Genomic DNA, 12,827 nt, shown 5'->3' with positions numbered 1-12,827 from the left:
CAAATGGCTAGATAAATACACACACATAAGGGTATTAGCAGGGGAATACCACTGTATAATCATTTCCGTGCAGTAATTCTGTTTTATGTCTATTTTCACTTAAGTTGACTAATGTGGCCTACCAGAAAATGGCTACCACCCGCAGCCTGCATTCGAGTAGATGGAAATTTTGCAAAGAGACTCCGCGCTGCCTGTGACCTTGCACTTCTGATGAACTGAAAAGCCATGATCATGACGACAAGCCCAGGAAGTCTGCCAAATGCCCCTGGAAATGGAGTTTGTTACAATCCCGAAATATTGAATTTATGAACTTGTAATGATCCCACAACTGGATACAAATTTATCCAGTAGAGACATCCGTAGAAGTAACGAATTAGCTATGGACTTATAATTTCTATTCAGAATTTGAAGTTAACAATACATGAGAAAATTTCTTAATGTAACAAGACGACATCTTTTCCTGCTAAACGGATGAGGATTGTAACATTTTGTAATGTAATTTTGGTATAAATATTAGTAGACTAGAGAGGTCTAGCGCCACTTCTTCCCGAACTGATGATCCGAGGTCCCTATGCTGATGGAGAGGACGGTGACTCTACATGACGGCAGGAAACTCTGTTTTTTCTACTGTGGACCGGTTCTGACTTAGGATCTGACATTTAGACAGAATAGGTAAATTTGAGAGAAATTAATTTGCATTTAATTGGCTTTTCTTACAATTTTAGATAAACAAATAATTCTGTTTGAATCTCTGTGTCGGGTGGTTATTTCTGGTCATATTTATTGAATTTATTTGCGTATTCTTTGAAATGTTTTCGCTAGATTTATAAGCAACTAAGTAGATGCCATTGACCTCAAAGTACATGCAGATTGGATAGGTATCAGAAAGTGTTTCCCCTTATACATGGCACGGATAAGAGTGGTAGGATGAATGTTGGTGTAATGGGCCCCACCAGCGTGTAATGTGTGTGTGCGAGTGTGACTGTGAGATCACTCCGTCCGTGGAAGTAGAGGGGATTCGGAAGCTCCGATCTGCAACAGTTTCTTGGTAGAAGAATGATGGTTTACTATTGTCTTGGTCTGGCGAAATTGCGTGTATATAGGCTTGTTGATTATTGATTGATATTTGTACTAGCACTATATGTTGAAGTCGTGTTGAGTTTTATGTATTGTGAACGGCTTCTGGGACGTAGGGAGTCGGTGACAGTTCCGCAGTAGAGCAGAGGGAGTGCTGCTCTCGGAAAAAGATGGGATTGTTGGCCCTGTATGCAGACAGGGGAAAACGTGTGACAATTGACGTTGCGCGTCGCATTGTCTGGGTTCGATGAGGTAGCATCGCCATGTGTTGCCATTAGAAACGTATTTTCTGTGTGAGAGAAGTGTATATGATAGCGAAGGTTATCTGTGAAGTTCTGGTCTTAGGTCTCAGGGATCCATATGGCATTCCGTTAAAGCTTAACACTAGAAAGGTAATAGGTATTCTCTGAGCTTGTTAGAAGGACAGGGCAGAGGTAAGCGCTGCTTTGTTAACGTGTGATATAATTCTGTAGTAGGACAGACTGTTCGCTGTTCTCGGGAAAGACAGAATTCTGTGTGAATGAACTACATTTTCTAGTGTGAAAGTGCGTGAATGAGAAGGCATTCTGGTTAATTGTGAAACTCTTAGGAGCATTCCGGAGAGAACAGTTAATTGGTGCTTGTTAGAAGGGTAAAGTAGAGGGATGTGCTACTTTATCAACGGAAGTAACGATTCTGTAGTAGGGCAGAGGTAAGCGCTGCTCTCGGGAAAGGCAGAATTCTCGTGGGAAAGGTCTTTTGCTGTTCTGTGGCTAGCGAAGCAGACAATGGAGATGTTTGTATGTTGTAACTAACAGACTCGTAGAAGTTGAAACAAAGTCTACCGAGTAGTCTTGTAAAGGAGGGGTAGACGAGAAAGACAGGAGACAGGAGCAGAAGCGACTGCAGCGACTGCTGACGTCAGGGAGATCGCGCTGTGGTTGGACAGTGGGTTGGAACAGTGGAAGCACGGTGATTGGTGTGCTAGTGTACGCCGCGCTAGGATTGGGAGACATACAGGGTGACGTAGACGCTCCAGGATTGGTGCGTTGGTGTGAGTCGTGCTGGGATTCGTGGACTGAGTCAGTGACGTAGACGCTCCAGGATTGGTGCGTTAGTGTGAGTCGCGCTGCAATTGGATGGGAGATCGTACAGTTGTAGAAAGGACAAGTAGCTCGGGAGAAATAAGAAAATGTACTACCACGCTGAGGAAAAGAAAAAGAAATCTTTGCTTAGTAAAGTAAAGAACTGGTTCGACAAGGATAAAGATATTGTGACCAGGGAAGGACAGTTATTGCCCCCGATAAGAACCCCGGCATCCTTAATGGTTGCGAAGTATGGGTATCATACCTGTATTTGGTTGGATAACTGGGTGAAGTATACGAGAGAAGATGGGGTTTTAGCTTTCCCGGAACATGGCTCATTTAATCTGGCCATACTGAGAAATTTACGGGAACGGATGATGAGTCTAGAGCCTCGGCCTAGGCCGACGCAGTTTGAGGCATTGACTGAATGGGAAGATGAAATGCATGAACGAGAAAAGCAGAGGGGTGGAGGTAGCTACAGGTACATGTTTGGGCGGAAGTATGATCGCGAAACGCATCATGACCGGATGAGACGATGGCGTGACGCCAGTATGACCGAGGGATTATATCCTGTAAGAACAGCAGAGGAGTCAGAAGGGAGAAAGTGTACAGAGAAAGAACATAATATAGAACCCAGGAGATATGGGGCAAATGAGTCTGATGATGATGTCTTAGAGGACATGCTCTATAAAAGACCGCCCCCGTATAGACGAGAATCAGAGGTAGGGACAGCAGTGACCCCGATGAGAGACACCCTGCGGATTATTAAGACAGAGGGTACCACCCCTGGATTGAAAAGCAGTTGTTCTCTGGCGGAAAGAGAAAGAGAGATAGATAGAGAGAGAGAGAGAGAGAGAGAGAGAGAAAGGGAGAGAGAAAGAGAAAAAGAGAGAGAGAGAGAAAGAGAGAGAGAGATAGAAAGAGAGAATGAATTTGAGGATGAAAAGACCAGAGAACTAGCAAGAACTGCCTTTGAACTGACAGAGAAAATCAGAGAACTGACTAAAAATCTTGAGGCAGTTACAGTGCCTGTGACAATAGGCCCGGTTATGCCGATTTTTGACAAGCAGAGGACGGGCGAAAGTGGTTTGACAGTACCATATGTGGGCAATAGATTGATTGTTCCTCCAGAGCAGGCAGAAATGAGAGCAGGAGAAACACAGTGGAGAACAGGAGAAAATCAGTGGAGACATACCATATGTGGAGGAGAATTGAGTGTGCAGACTAACTCAAGTTTAAATACTGGATGTGTGGAAGGGAATAGAGGTTCAATTTTAGAACCACAAAGAGTGACCGAACCAGGGAGGTGCAGAAAAATCTGTGATAACTGCTGAAGATTTGAATGATTGGCTGAAAACTTTGCAGAGAAAAGAAAAAGAATCCCAGGGAATTGATGTAGCTAGGCTACGTATGGAAATGGAAGAGATGATAGTAGGAACAATCCCTACAGAAACACTGAAAAATTATCAGGAAGGGGAGATCCTCTTCCTGTGTAAAAGTATCACATGGAGAGCAAAAAACATACATGACAGATTGAAAGGTATAGCCAGTGAATTGGGAATTGACATGGACAAGGTAAAAGCTTTACAAAAGCCTTACCGAGTGGATTTTACAGATAAGGACATTGAGAATTTGAACAATGCAGGCCGAACAGGGCAGATCAAGGAGATGATTGCTTTGCTGAGAAAATGGGGAGTCGTAGGAAGATGGAAAGACAGATGGTACCGAAAGCGAGAGGATGGGGCAGATAGAACTTACTCGGCATTTCCTCTGAAAGAAAAGGAGAAAGCAGTAACAGCCTACCCTATGAGGGAGATTCCAGGAGGTGGGTATGTACATGTCCCATGGACCAGACAGGATATTTTATCATTTACAAATGATTTCCCTCGACTAAGGGAAAAGCCCGTCGAGTGGTATAGACAGGTCGACAGATTTGTGAAGTTGTCAAAAGTGCTGTGGATTGACCCGAATAGTCTGTTTGATATAATTGTACCAGCAGACCTGTGGGCAGAGTGTAAAATAGTCATAGACTGGCCCACTAAGGAATACCCGAGAGATCCAAAGACAGGAGCTCCAGACCCGGAGGTAATGAAGAAGTATGAGCAGGTTATGGCCTTCTTGAATAATAAGGTACCCCCCAAGGAAACCGATTGGGTTAAAATAGATCGAACACATCAAGAATTGAAAGAATCAGTCCATGCATATTATGAAAGATTAATATTAGCTTTCAAACAGTTCAGTGGAGATGAACATCTAGGTGACAAGGACCTGAGCCACTTTGTATATAGATTTGTGTACCGGCCGGAAATCAGTGAAATGATAAGGCAGCATACCGTAGACTGGCAGAGCAAGAAGATTGATGAGATTCTGAGACATGCAAAATACTTCAGTGATGAGATTGAGGCAAAGCAGAGGAAGCTAAAAGAAAAGGCAATGTGGGCACAGGTGAAAGTTGCAGAAAGACAGGAAGCTCAGTTGGTTGAACAGGCAAATAACCCAGGAAATAAACCTAGGTTTGGTCCAGGAAAAGGGAAAGGAAACATTGAAGAAGCAAAGAAGAAGTTCCCATGCCACAACTGTGGAAAATAGGGGCACTGGAAATCCGAGTGTAAGAATCCACCGTCTACTAATGATGATAATCCATCATTGAATTCATAGGTGCAGAGTGAGGGGTGTGGTCAGCATTGGCAACAGCAGAAGGCTGATAAGCAGCAGAATCAGGTGCCAAAACCACCCTTGCCACAGAGAAGAGGATCCCAGAAGTACAGCCAAGGGTCGGGGTTCTACGATGAAGAGCAGGTAATCAAACCAAAACGCGCAAGCGCTGTTTCTCAGTACTGGCTGAAAAATGAGTGAAGCGACTCCGAGGGAGACTTCTGACGATGCCGAAGAGAGGAGGAGGAGTGCGTACTTGGCGCAACTCTAGAAATAGACCAGGCAGGGCCTTTTGTAGATGGGAAAATTAATGGTGAAAGTGTTACTTTCCTAGTTGACACAGGGGCCACGAGATCAACTGTCAGGTCAGCTGATATAAAGAATCTTCCTCTCTCGGACGAAGCAATCCAAGTGGTTGGTGTGTCCAACACACAGATTAAAACTCTACTTACTGAACCAGTAAGGGTTAGAATAGGGAAATTTTCAGACATGCACCGATTTGTGGTGTGTGACACAAGTCCTGTGAACTTGCTAGGCAGGGACCTGCTGTGCAAGATGAATTGCACTATTTTCTGTACTCCAGATGGAATAACCTTTGAGACACCAGATGAGGATGTTCTATACAGAATGGCCATGGATAACAGGGAATGTGAGGCTCTGGGAACATATGCAATATTTAATCCAGATGCATTACCCCCAGAATTGAAACAGACAGTGAAAGCAGCAGTTTGGGATTTTACTGGAGAAGATGTGGGTCTGATGAGAAATGTAGATCCAGTAAAGATTACTGTAAAAGAGAGAGTGGCTTACCCAAACATACCGCAATACAGACTGACACCTGAAATAATTGAAGGAATAACACCCATAATTGAGAAGATGATTCAGCAGGGGGAGTTAAGAGAAATATTGAGCAGCCCATGTAATTCACCAATAATGGGACTGAAGAAACCTAATGGAAAGTTCAGAATAGTACAGGATTTGAGAAAAATTAACAAGATTGTTGTGTCATGTTGTCCCATTGTGCCAAATCCATCAGTGATTTTGTATCAGATTCCCCATGATGCAGAATGGTATACTGTAATTGATTTGTGTCATGCTTTCTTTTCAATCCCATTGCATCATGACAGCCAGCCAATATTTTCTTTTAGATTTGGAGAGCGGATTTTGGCATGGTGCCGAATTCCACAGGGGTATACAGAGAGCCCCTCAATATTTAATCAATTGCTGAAGAAATCTCTGGAAAGTCTAGCAATGCCTGAAAATTCAGTCTTGGTCCAGTATATTGATGACCTGCTTGTGGCATCAAAAACCCGTGAAGCCTGTGAAGTAGATACCATAGCTTTACTGAATCACTTGGCAGATGGAGGATTAAAAGTATCTCCAGCCAAATTGCAATTCTGCAAGAAAGAAGTCCAGTACTTGGGACATAACATTGAGAAAGGTCTGAGAAAAGTGACCATTGACAGGATTAAAATCATTAGAGGGATGAGAGCCCCAATGACACAGAGAGAAGTGAGAATGTTCCTGGGAATGGTGGGTTACTGTCGTCAGTGGATAAGTAACTTTTCCCCGATTGCAAAACCATTGATTAAATTGACCAAAAGTGAGGTGAAAGACCCATTGGAACTAAACCCAGAAGAAATGGCTGCATTCAGAGAGTTAAAAGACAGACTATGTGAAGCTCCTGCCCTAGGAATGCCCTATTATGAAAAAGAATTCGAGTTGTATTGTAGTGAGAGAAATGGATGTGCACTTTCAGTGTTAATCCAGAAACATGGACGCCTGAGAAGGCCAATTGCCTATTTCTCAGCAACACTTGACCCAGTAGCTGTGGGTTTACCAGGTTGCCTGAAAGCAGTAGCTGCTACCTGTAAAAGTCTGGAACAAAATGAGGGAATCATAATGGGATATCCTGTACGGGTATTTGTACCTCATGATGTGGCAATCCTTTTAACAAGGAGCCGGACACAGTTCATGTCTCATAGTCGGCTGACTAAATATGAGAAAGTCATTCTTGGTGCAACAAATGTGACTCTGGACAGATGTGTGAATGTGAATCCAGCGACACTGTTGCCTGATGCTGAATGTGTGGGAGTAAGGAATGAAGTTGATCATGACTGCCTGGATGTACTTGATTACTGTACAAAGCCAAGGCTAGACATAAGAGATCTGCCACTGCCTGAGAGTGATCATGTGTTGTTTGTGGATGGATCTTGTTTGAGAACAGATGAAGGAACACTGAGTGCCGCATATGCTGTGTGTACAGTTTCAGGAGTTGTGGAAGCATCACCCTTGAAAGGAGTTAAATCCGCTCAGGTGGCAGAATTGGTGGCACTGACAAAAGCCTGCAAAATTGGAAGAAGTGTGAGAGTGACTGTGATGACTGACAGCCAGTATGGCTTCGGAGTTGTCCATGATTTTGGCCAGCTATGGCTACAAAGAGGTTTCCTGACCTCAAGTGGAACTCCCATAAAGAATGCTGAAGTGGTTGGAAAATTGCTAGAGGCGATACAGCTGCCTAAAGAACTAGCAGTTGTAAAATGTGCTGCTCATGGTCAAGGTGATGATTTTGTTACTGTGGGAAATAAATTCGCCAATGACATGGCACAATATTGTGCAAGAAACAATCATTCTATTAATCGGAGTAAAGAAAGAGAAATATTTTCTTGTTCCTTGATGTTTACTAATGAAGTGGGAACATGGGAGGAGGTGAAGCAATTGCAGGATGAGGCAGGAGACGAGGAAATGAAAGATTGGGTGAAAGCAGGTTGTGCACCTAGAGAAAAGGATCATGTGTGGGTCTATAGAGATGGAAGACAAGTCATGCCAAATAGCATGCTATCAACAATGGCAAGGATGTATCATGGCCAAGGACACCTGGGGAGGGATGCTATGATAAGAGCCTTTAAGCAAACCTGGTACAGTCCAAAGTTCAGGCTGATAGCAGAAAGTCTCTGTCAGAGATGTCTGATATGTCAGCAATTCACTCCTGGAAAGAAAACAGTGGTGAGCCTAGGAACAATAGGCAGAGAGGGAGGACCCTTCACAAGAATGCAGATTGACTTCATTGAAATGCCCCTAGTCAACAGATTGAGGTATGTCCTGGTGGTGGTCTGTTTGTTCTCAAGGTGGGTGGAGGCATATCCAACAAGAAGAAATGATGGGATAACAGTGGCCAAATTACTGTTGAGAGAGTTTATCCCAAGGTATGGGTTCCCAGTAACCATTGAATCAGACAGAGGAGGACATTTTTATAATGCAATCATGGGTCTAATCTGTGAAGCATTGAGTGTACAGCAGAAGCTACATTGTGCTTACCGACCAGAGGCTTCTGGTGTGGTTGAACAAATGAATGGTACCATCAAAAACAGAATTGGCAAAATGTGCTTAGCCACAGGAATGAAATGGCCCGATGTCTTGCCCCTAGTCCTGATGACCATTAGGTCTACTCCAGACAGAACAACAGGTTTGAGTCCACATGAAATTATCATGGGACGTGCTATGAGACATGCCTTTGTACCAGTCAACAAGCTGATGACTATAACTGATGACATGATTTTGGATTACTGTAAAGGCCTGGCTGACGCAGTTCATTCTGTGTTTCACCAGGTTGGAGAAGACTCCACCACACTTGAGAAGAAACCAGCCCATGATCTAAGCCCAGGGGACTGGGTAAGGATAAAAGTCCACAGAAGAAGGAATTGCCTGGTTCCAAGGTGGGGAAGGCCAAGACAAGTCATTCTGACCACAACGACTGCTGTGAAGTGTGCTGAAGTGAAAAATTGGATACATGCAAGCCACACACTGAGAGTTCCAAATCCAAGAGATGGTACTGGAAAAGAATACTTTGAAAAATCAGATTCCAGTGATGATGCAGACAGTGAGACAGTAAGAAGGAAAAAGAATCCTGAAAGTGGGGAAAGTGAGGCAAGGGAAATTTTCATCCCACCGGAAGAGGTTCTGAAAAGAACAGTGCAAACCACAGAGACGAGTTCTGATTCTGAAGAAGTACCTGAGGTTCCACTTAACAGTGACCAACACAAAAAGAAAGAAAGGAAAGAAAAGAACATTCCAACAGAAGTGATAGCTGAATCAAATGAGGAAATTAGACAAGTTCCGCCTGAGATAAACATAGAAAAAGAAGGGACAGACAAAGACAGAGAGGGACAGATTGTGGAAAAACCCCGAGGAGGTGTAGGGAACATCAACAACAAGCTACGTGAAGGGACAAGTAGACAGCAAGAAGATTGCGTGTCGGAGACCCGAGGAGGGACAGAAGTAGGGAAATCTCAATTGGTGGAAAAAGAGACTGTTGGAGAAAAGGAAGTTGTTGGGGAAAAGAAAACTGTTAATGAACAAGAGGCAACTGAGACAGAGTCTGATGAAAGTGACAATGAGATACATGGAGGACGAGTTCTGAGAAAGAGAACTTGGCTTGGAGAAAGAAACAATAAAGAAGGAAAACAAAAGAGAAATGCTAAAGGAGATCTTTGGCCGAATAAGATAAAGAGACTGAGGTATAGACTGACACGAGTTAACTCTTCGAAAGCTGAACAAGTGAACGAAGTGTCAAGTCAAAATCCAACCAAAGAAGAAGAAACAAAGATACCTGAGAAAACTAAAAGAATAAGAAAACCAAACCAGAGGTACAAGTCACCGGAATGGACGTATGTGGCACTGCCTGAACAAGGAGAAGAGGCAGACAGTCAAGGAAGTCCAGAGGAGGCTTTACTGAAAGAGGTTGCTGAAGAAGAAGCTGTGGGAATCCTGAGAGTCATCTTGTCCGACATTGGAGAAGAGACGGATGTTCAGGACCTGAAACAGTTTGATGATGATGAAGAGACAGTGAAAAGTGATGAAAATCCAAATTGAGTAAATCCAAGGAAAATCACTTGGAGGGGAAAAGAAAAGAAGCAATATTAAAACTAGTAGATTGTAAAAATCTGTTGGGTACTTGCTGCCCTTAAAGTTCGGTAGAGGAGTAGAAGAGGCTAAGTCAAAAGACACGGTCAAATTAACAAAATGGCTAACACTGAGAATAATAAAAGTAGATGTACCTTTCTGAAAAGATGGTGCAAGATGTGCTGCTGCTGTACAGGTTTATTAATGCTGCTTTGGAGCGTACTTGCTCTATTGATTTCATTTAGAGTCACTATAGACACTTTAGAAGGTCATACTGAGAACAGAACTAATATAGGGAAGAATTCACAGAAGATAGTACCAACTAGAACTAGCAATGTACATATACATAAGGATAGGTCAATTAATGATTTTTCTAGCAATGTTTTTTCTAAATTGTTGTATGAGTACGTAAAGACAATGGAAGTAAGGGATTGCTACGTTTGCATGCAATTACCTGCCTCTGTTTCGGAAGGAGTGACTTATCATCATCTTCCGGCTACGTATGGAATTTCTTGTAGTGTGCTAATTAGTATATTTTATCAATTAGGGAAATTAGATTATAATATGTCTAATGTAGATAATATTCTTGGGCAACTGCCTGTGAATAAAGCACTGAATCCAGCAAAAGAAGCTAACACTTTAGGTGAGATTTTTTTAGAAACCAAAGAATTAACCTTAGAATATGTTTTTAGAAACAATTTAACTTGCAGTTTGAAGGGAGAAGAGAAGAACTTTCTAGACATGGTTGAGAGAAGAAGGTTGAACATGCACAAGAAAGCAGAAGGGAATAAAATGAGTGACACAATGTGGGATATTGAGAAAGAAAAAGAGTTGAAAAATGGAGCCAGTCCAACTATGGCTATAGATGCCCCCCAGAAAGGCAAGCTGTGCATTACCAGGAAGAGATCCCAGTATGATTATTACTTCATAGGGACTAGTGAGTGACATGATACATACTTTATTGCAACCGGATGGGGATTTAGAGGAGGAGAAGAACCAGTTTTTCCGGGAGTGTATTATATTTGTGGGAACAAGGCTTATTACCGTTTGCCTGACCATTGGTTTGGTACATGTTATGTTGGCCTGGTCTTTCCAAAGATTTTTCACATGGATAGAGTAGATGATGCTGAACATTCTAACACATTAACACGCTATAGAAGAGAAACATGGACAGAAATTGTAGGAGATATTTTTGGAGCTTTAATTCCAGCAGTGGGAATTTCTTTGAATGCATTTGGCATTCGGAAGCTGTCAACAGTGGTGGATCGCTTGTCAACAAGCACCGCTGGAGGCTTTCTTTTGGTTAATACAGAAATGGTTGCTTTGCGTGCTATGGCGATGCAAAATCGACTTGCCCGTGACATTCTTTTGGCAAAAGAGGGTAGAGTCTGTGGAATGCTGAAAGTTCAACATTGTTGCACTTACATTCCTGACGAAAGTAAAGATCTAAAAGTTTATATCAAAAATATTACTGATTTGCATGAAGAATTAGTACCACTGGAAGCTGAAAGTATCTGGACTAGAATGGCTAATAAGATGATTGCTATTAAGAATTTTATAGCTAAAATAGGTAGTACCATTTTTGGTAAGATATTATTTCCATTAACCTGTGTAATTGTTGCATTATTGATCCTTAGATTGGGGTGTATGTGTTGTAGGTATAGAAGAAATAAAAAGAAAATCACAAAAGAAAATGTTAAAAGGAGACAAAAGAAACCAGAAAGAGATCCACAAGAAATAGAATTAGAAGAGCTAAGAGAAAGCATGTATATAGAAACCAATAGAGAAGATGAGTTGGAAACAAGGGTTTGAAAAATGAACAAGAAAATATTTTGAATTTCTTCCAAAAGGGGAAATTAAATTGATTTTTGGGGTTTTTGATTTTGTGGTGATAAGATATCACCAAAGGGGGGATTGATGGAGCAGAGTTTTTACTTTAAACCCGAATACCTGTTTCATTTTTCGCATGTCATAATTAAAAGTACTACTGATTAATTATTAATTATTAAAAATTTGTCGAGTCTTGTCTAACCAACCTTATTAACAAGAGAATTACACGTGGGAATGCTATTGCATGGCTAAAATAATAAGTGAACTAAGTTGGTGAGCAAACTGACAGAAATAGATGTTGCTTATGTAATGTTATTGTGTTTTGCGCTTATAATTAATATGCATTAATGGCTTCTGATGTCGCAAATGGCTAGATAAATACACACACATAAGGGTATTAGCAGGGGAATAACACTGTATAATCATTTCCGTGCAGTAATTCTGTTTTATGTCTATTTTCACTTAAGTTGACTAATGTGGCCTACCAGAAAATGGCTACCACCCGCAGCCTGCATTCGAGTAGATGGAAATTTTGCAAAGAGACTTCGCGCTGCCTGTGACCTTGCACTTCTGATGAACTGAAAAGCCATGATCATGACGACAAGCCCAGGAAGTCTGCCAAATGCCCCTGGAAATGGAGTTTGTTACAATCCCGAAATATTGAATTTATGAACTTGTAATGATCCCACAACTGGATACAAATTTATCCAGTAGAGACATCCGTAGAAGTAACAAATTAGCTATGGACTTATAATTTCTATTCAGAATTTGAAGTTAACAATACATGAGAAAATTTCTTAATGTAACAAGACGACATCTTTTCCTGCTAAATGGTTGAGGATTGTAACATTTTGTAATGTAATTTTGGTATAAATATTAGTAGACTAGAGAGGTCTAGCGCCACTTCTTCCCGAACTGATGATCCGAGGTCCCTATGCTGACGGAGAGGACGGTGACTCTACATGACGGCAGGAAACTCTGTTTCTTCTACTGAGGACCGGTTCTGACTTAGGATCTGACATTTAGACAGAATAGGTAAATATGAGAGAAATTAATTTGCATTTAATTGGCTTTTCTTACAATTTTAGATAAACAAATAATTCTGTTTGAATCTCTGTGTCGGGTGGTTATTTCTGGTCATGTTTATTGAATTTATTTGCGTGTTCTTTGAAATGTTTTCGCTAGATTTATAAGCAACTAAGTAGATACCATTGACCTCAAAGTACATGCAGATTGGATAGGTATCAGAAAATGTTTCCCCTTATACATGGCACGGATAAGAGTGGTAGGATGAATGTT

The 12,827-nt window shown here is 41.7% G+C and overlaps 1 protein-coding gene across 4 annotated transcripts in view; it reads left to right on the top strand.

Annotated features, from left to right (window-relative positions):
• Window positions 1–12,593, top strand: part of LOC146770428 (uncharacterized) — a 205,986-nt gene extending 193,393 nt beyond the window's left edge. For all 4 annotated transcript variants that reach the window (XM_085640465.1, XM_085640463.1, XM_085640466.1 and 1 more), the window contains 2 exons: window positions 105–4,940; window positions 11,996–12,593. In XM_085640465.1, the coding sequence (XP_085496591.1) occupies window positions 2,249–3,475 (1,227 nt within the window). In that variant the 5' untranslated portion in view covers window positions 105–2,248 and the 3' untranslated portion in view covers window positions 3,476–4,940; window positions 11,996–12,593. The remainder of the gene's footprint in view (window positions 1–104; window positions 4,941–11,995) is intronic.
• The last annotated feature ends 234 nt before the right edge of the window (window positions 12,594–12,827 follow it).

This window comes from Triturus cristatus, unplaced genomic scaffold (assembly GCF_964204655.1).
Source record: "Triturus cristatus unplaced genomic scaffold, aTriCri1.1 SCAFFOLD_194, whole genome shotgun sequence".
NCBI lineage: Eukaryota > Metazoa > Chordata > Amphibia > Caudata > Salamandridae > Triturus > Triturus cristatus.
This window is presented reverse-complemented; position numbering and strand designations above follow the sequence as displayed.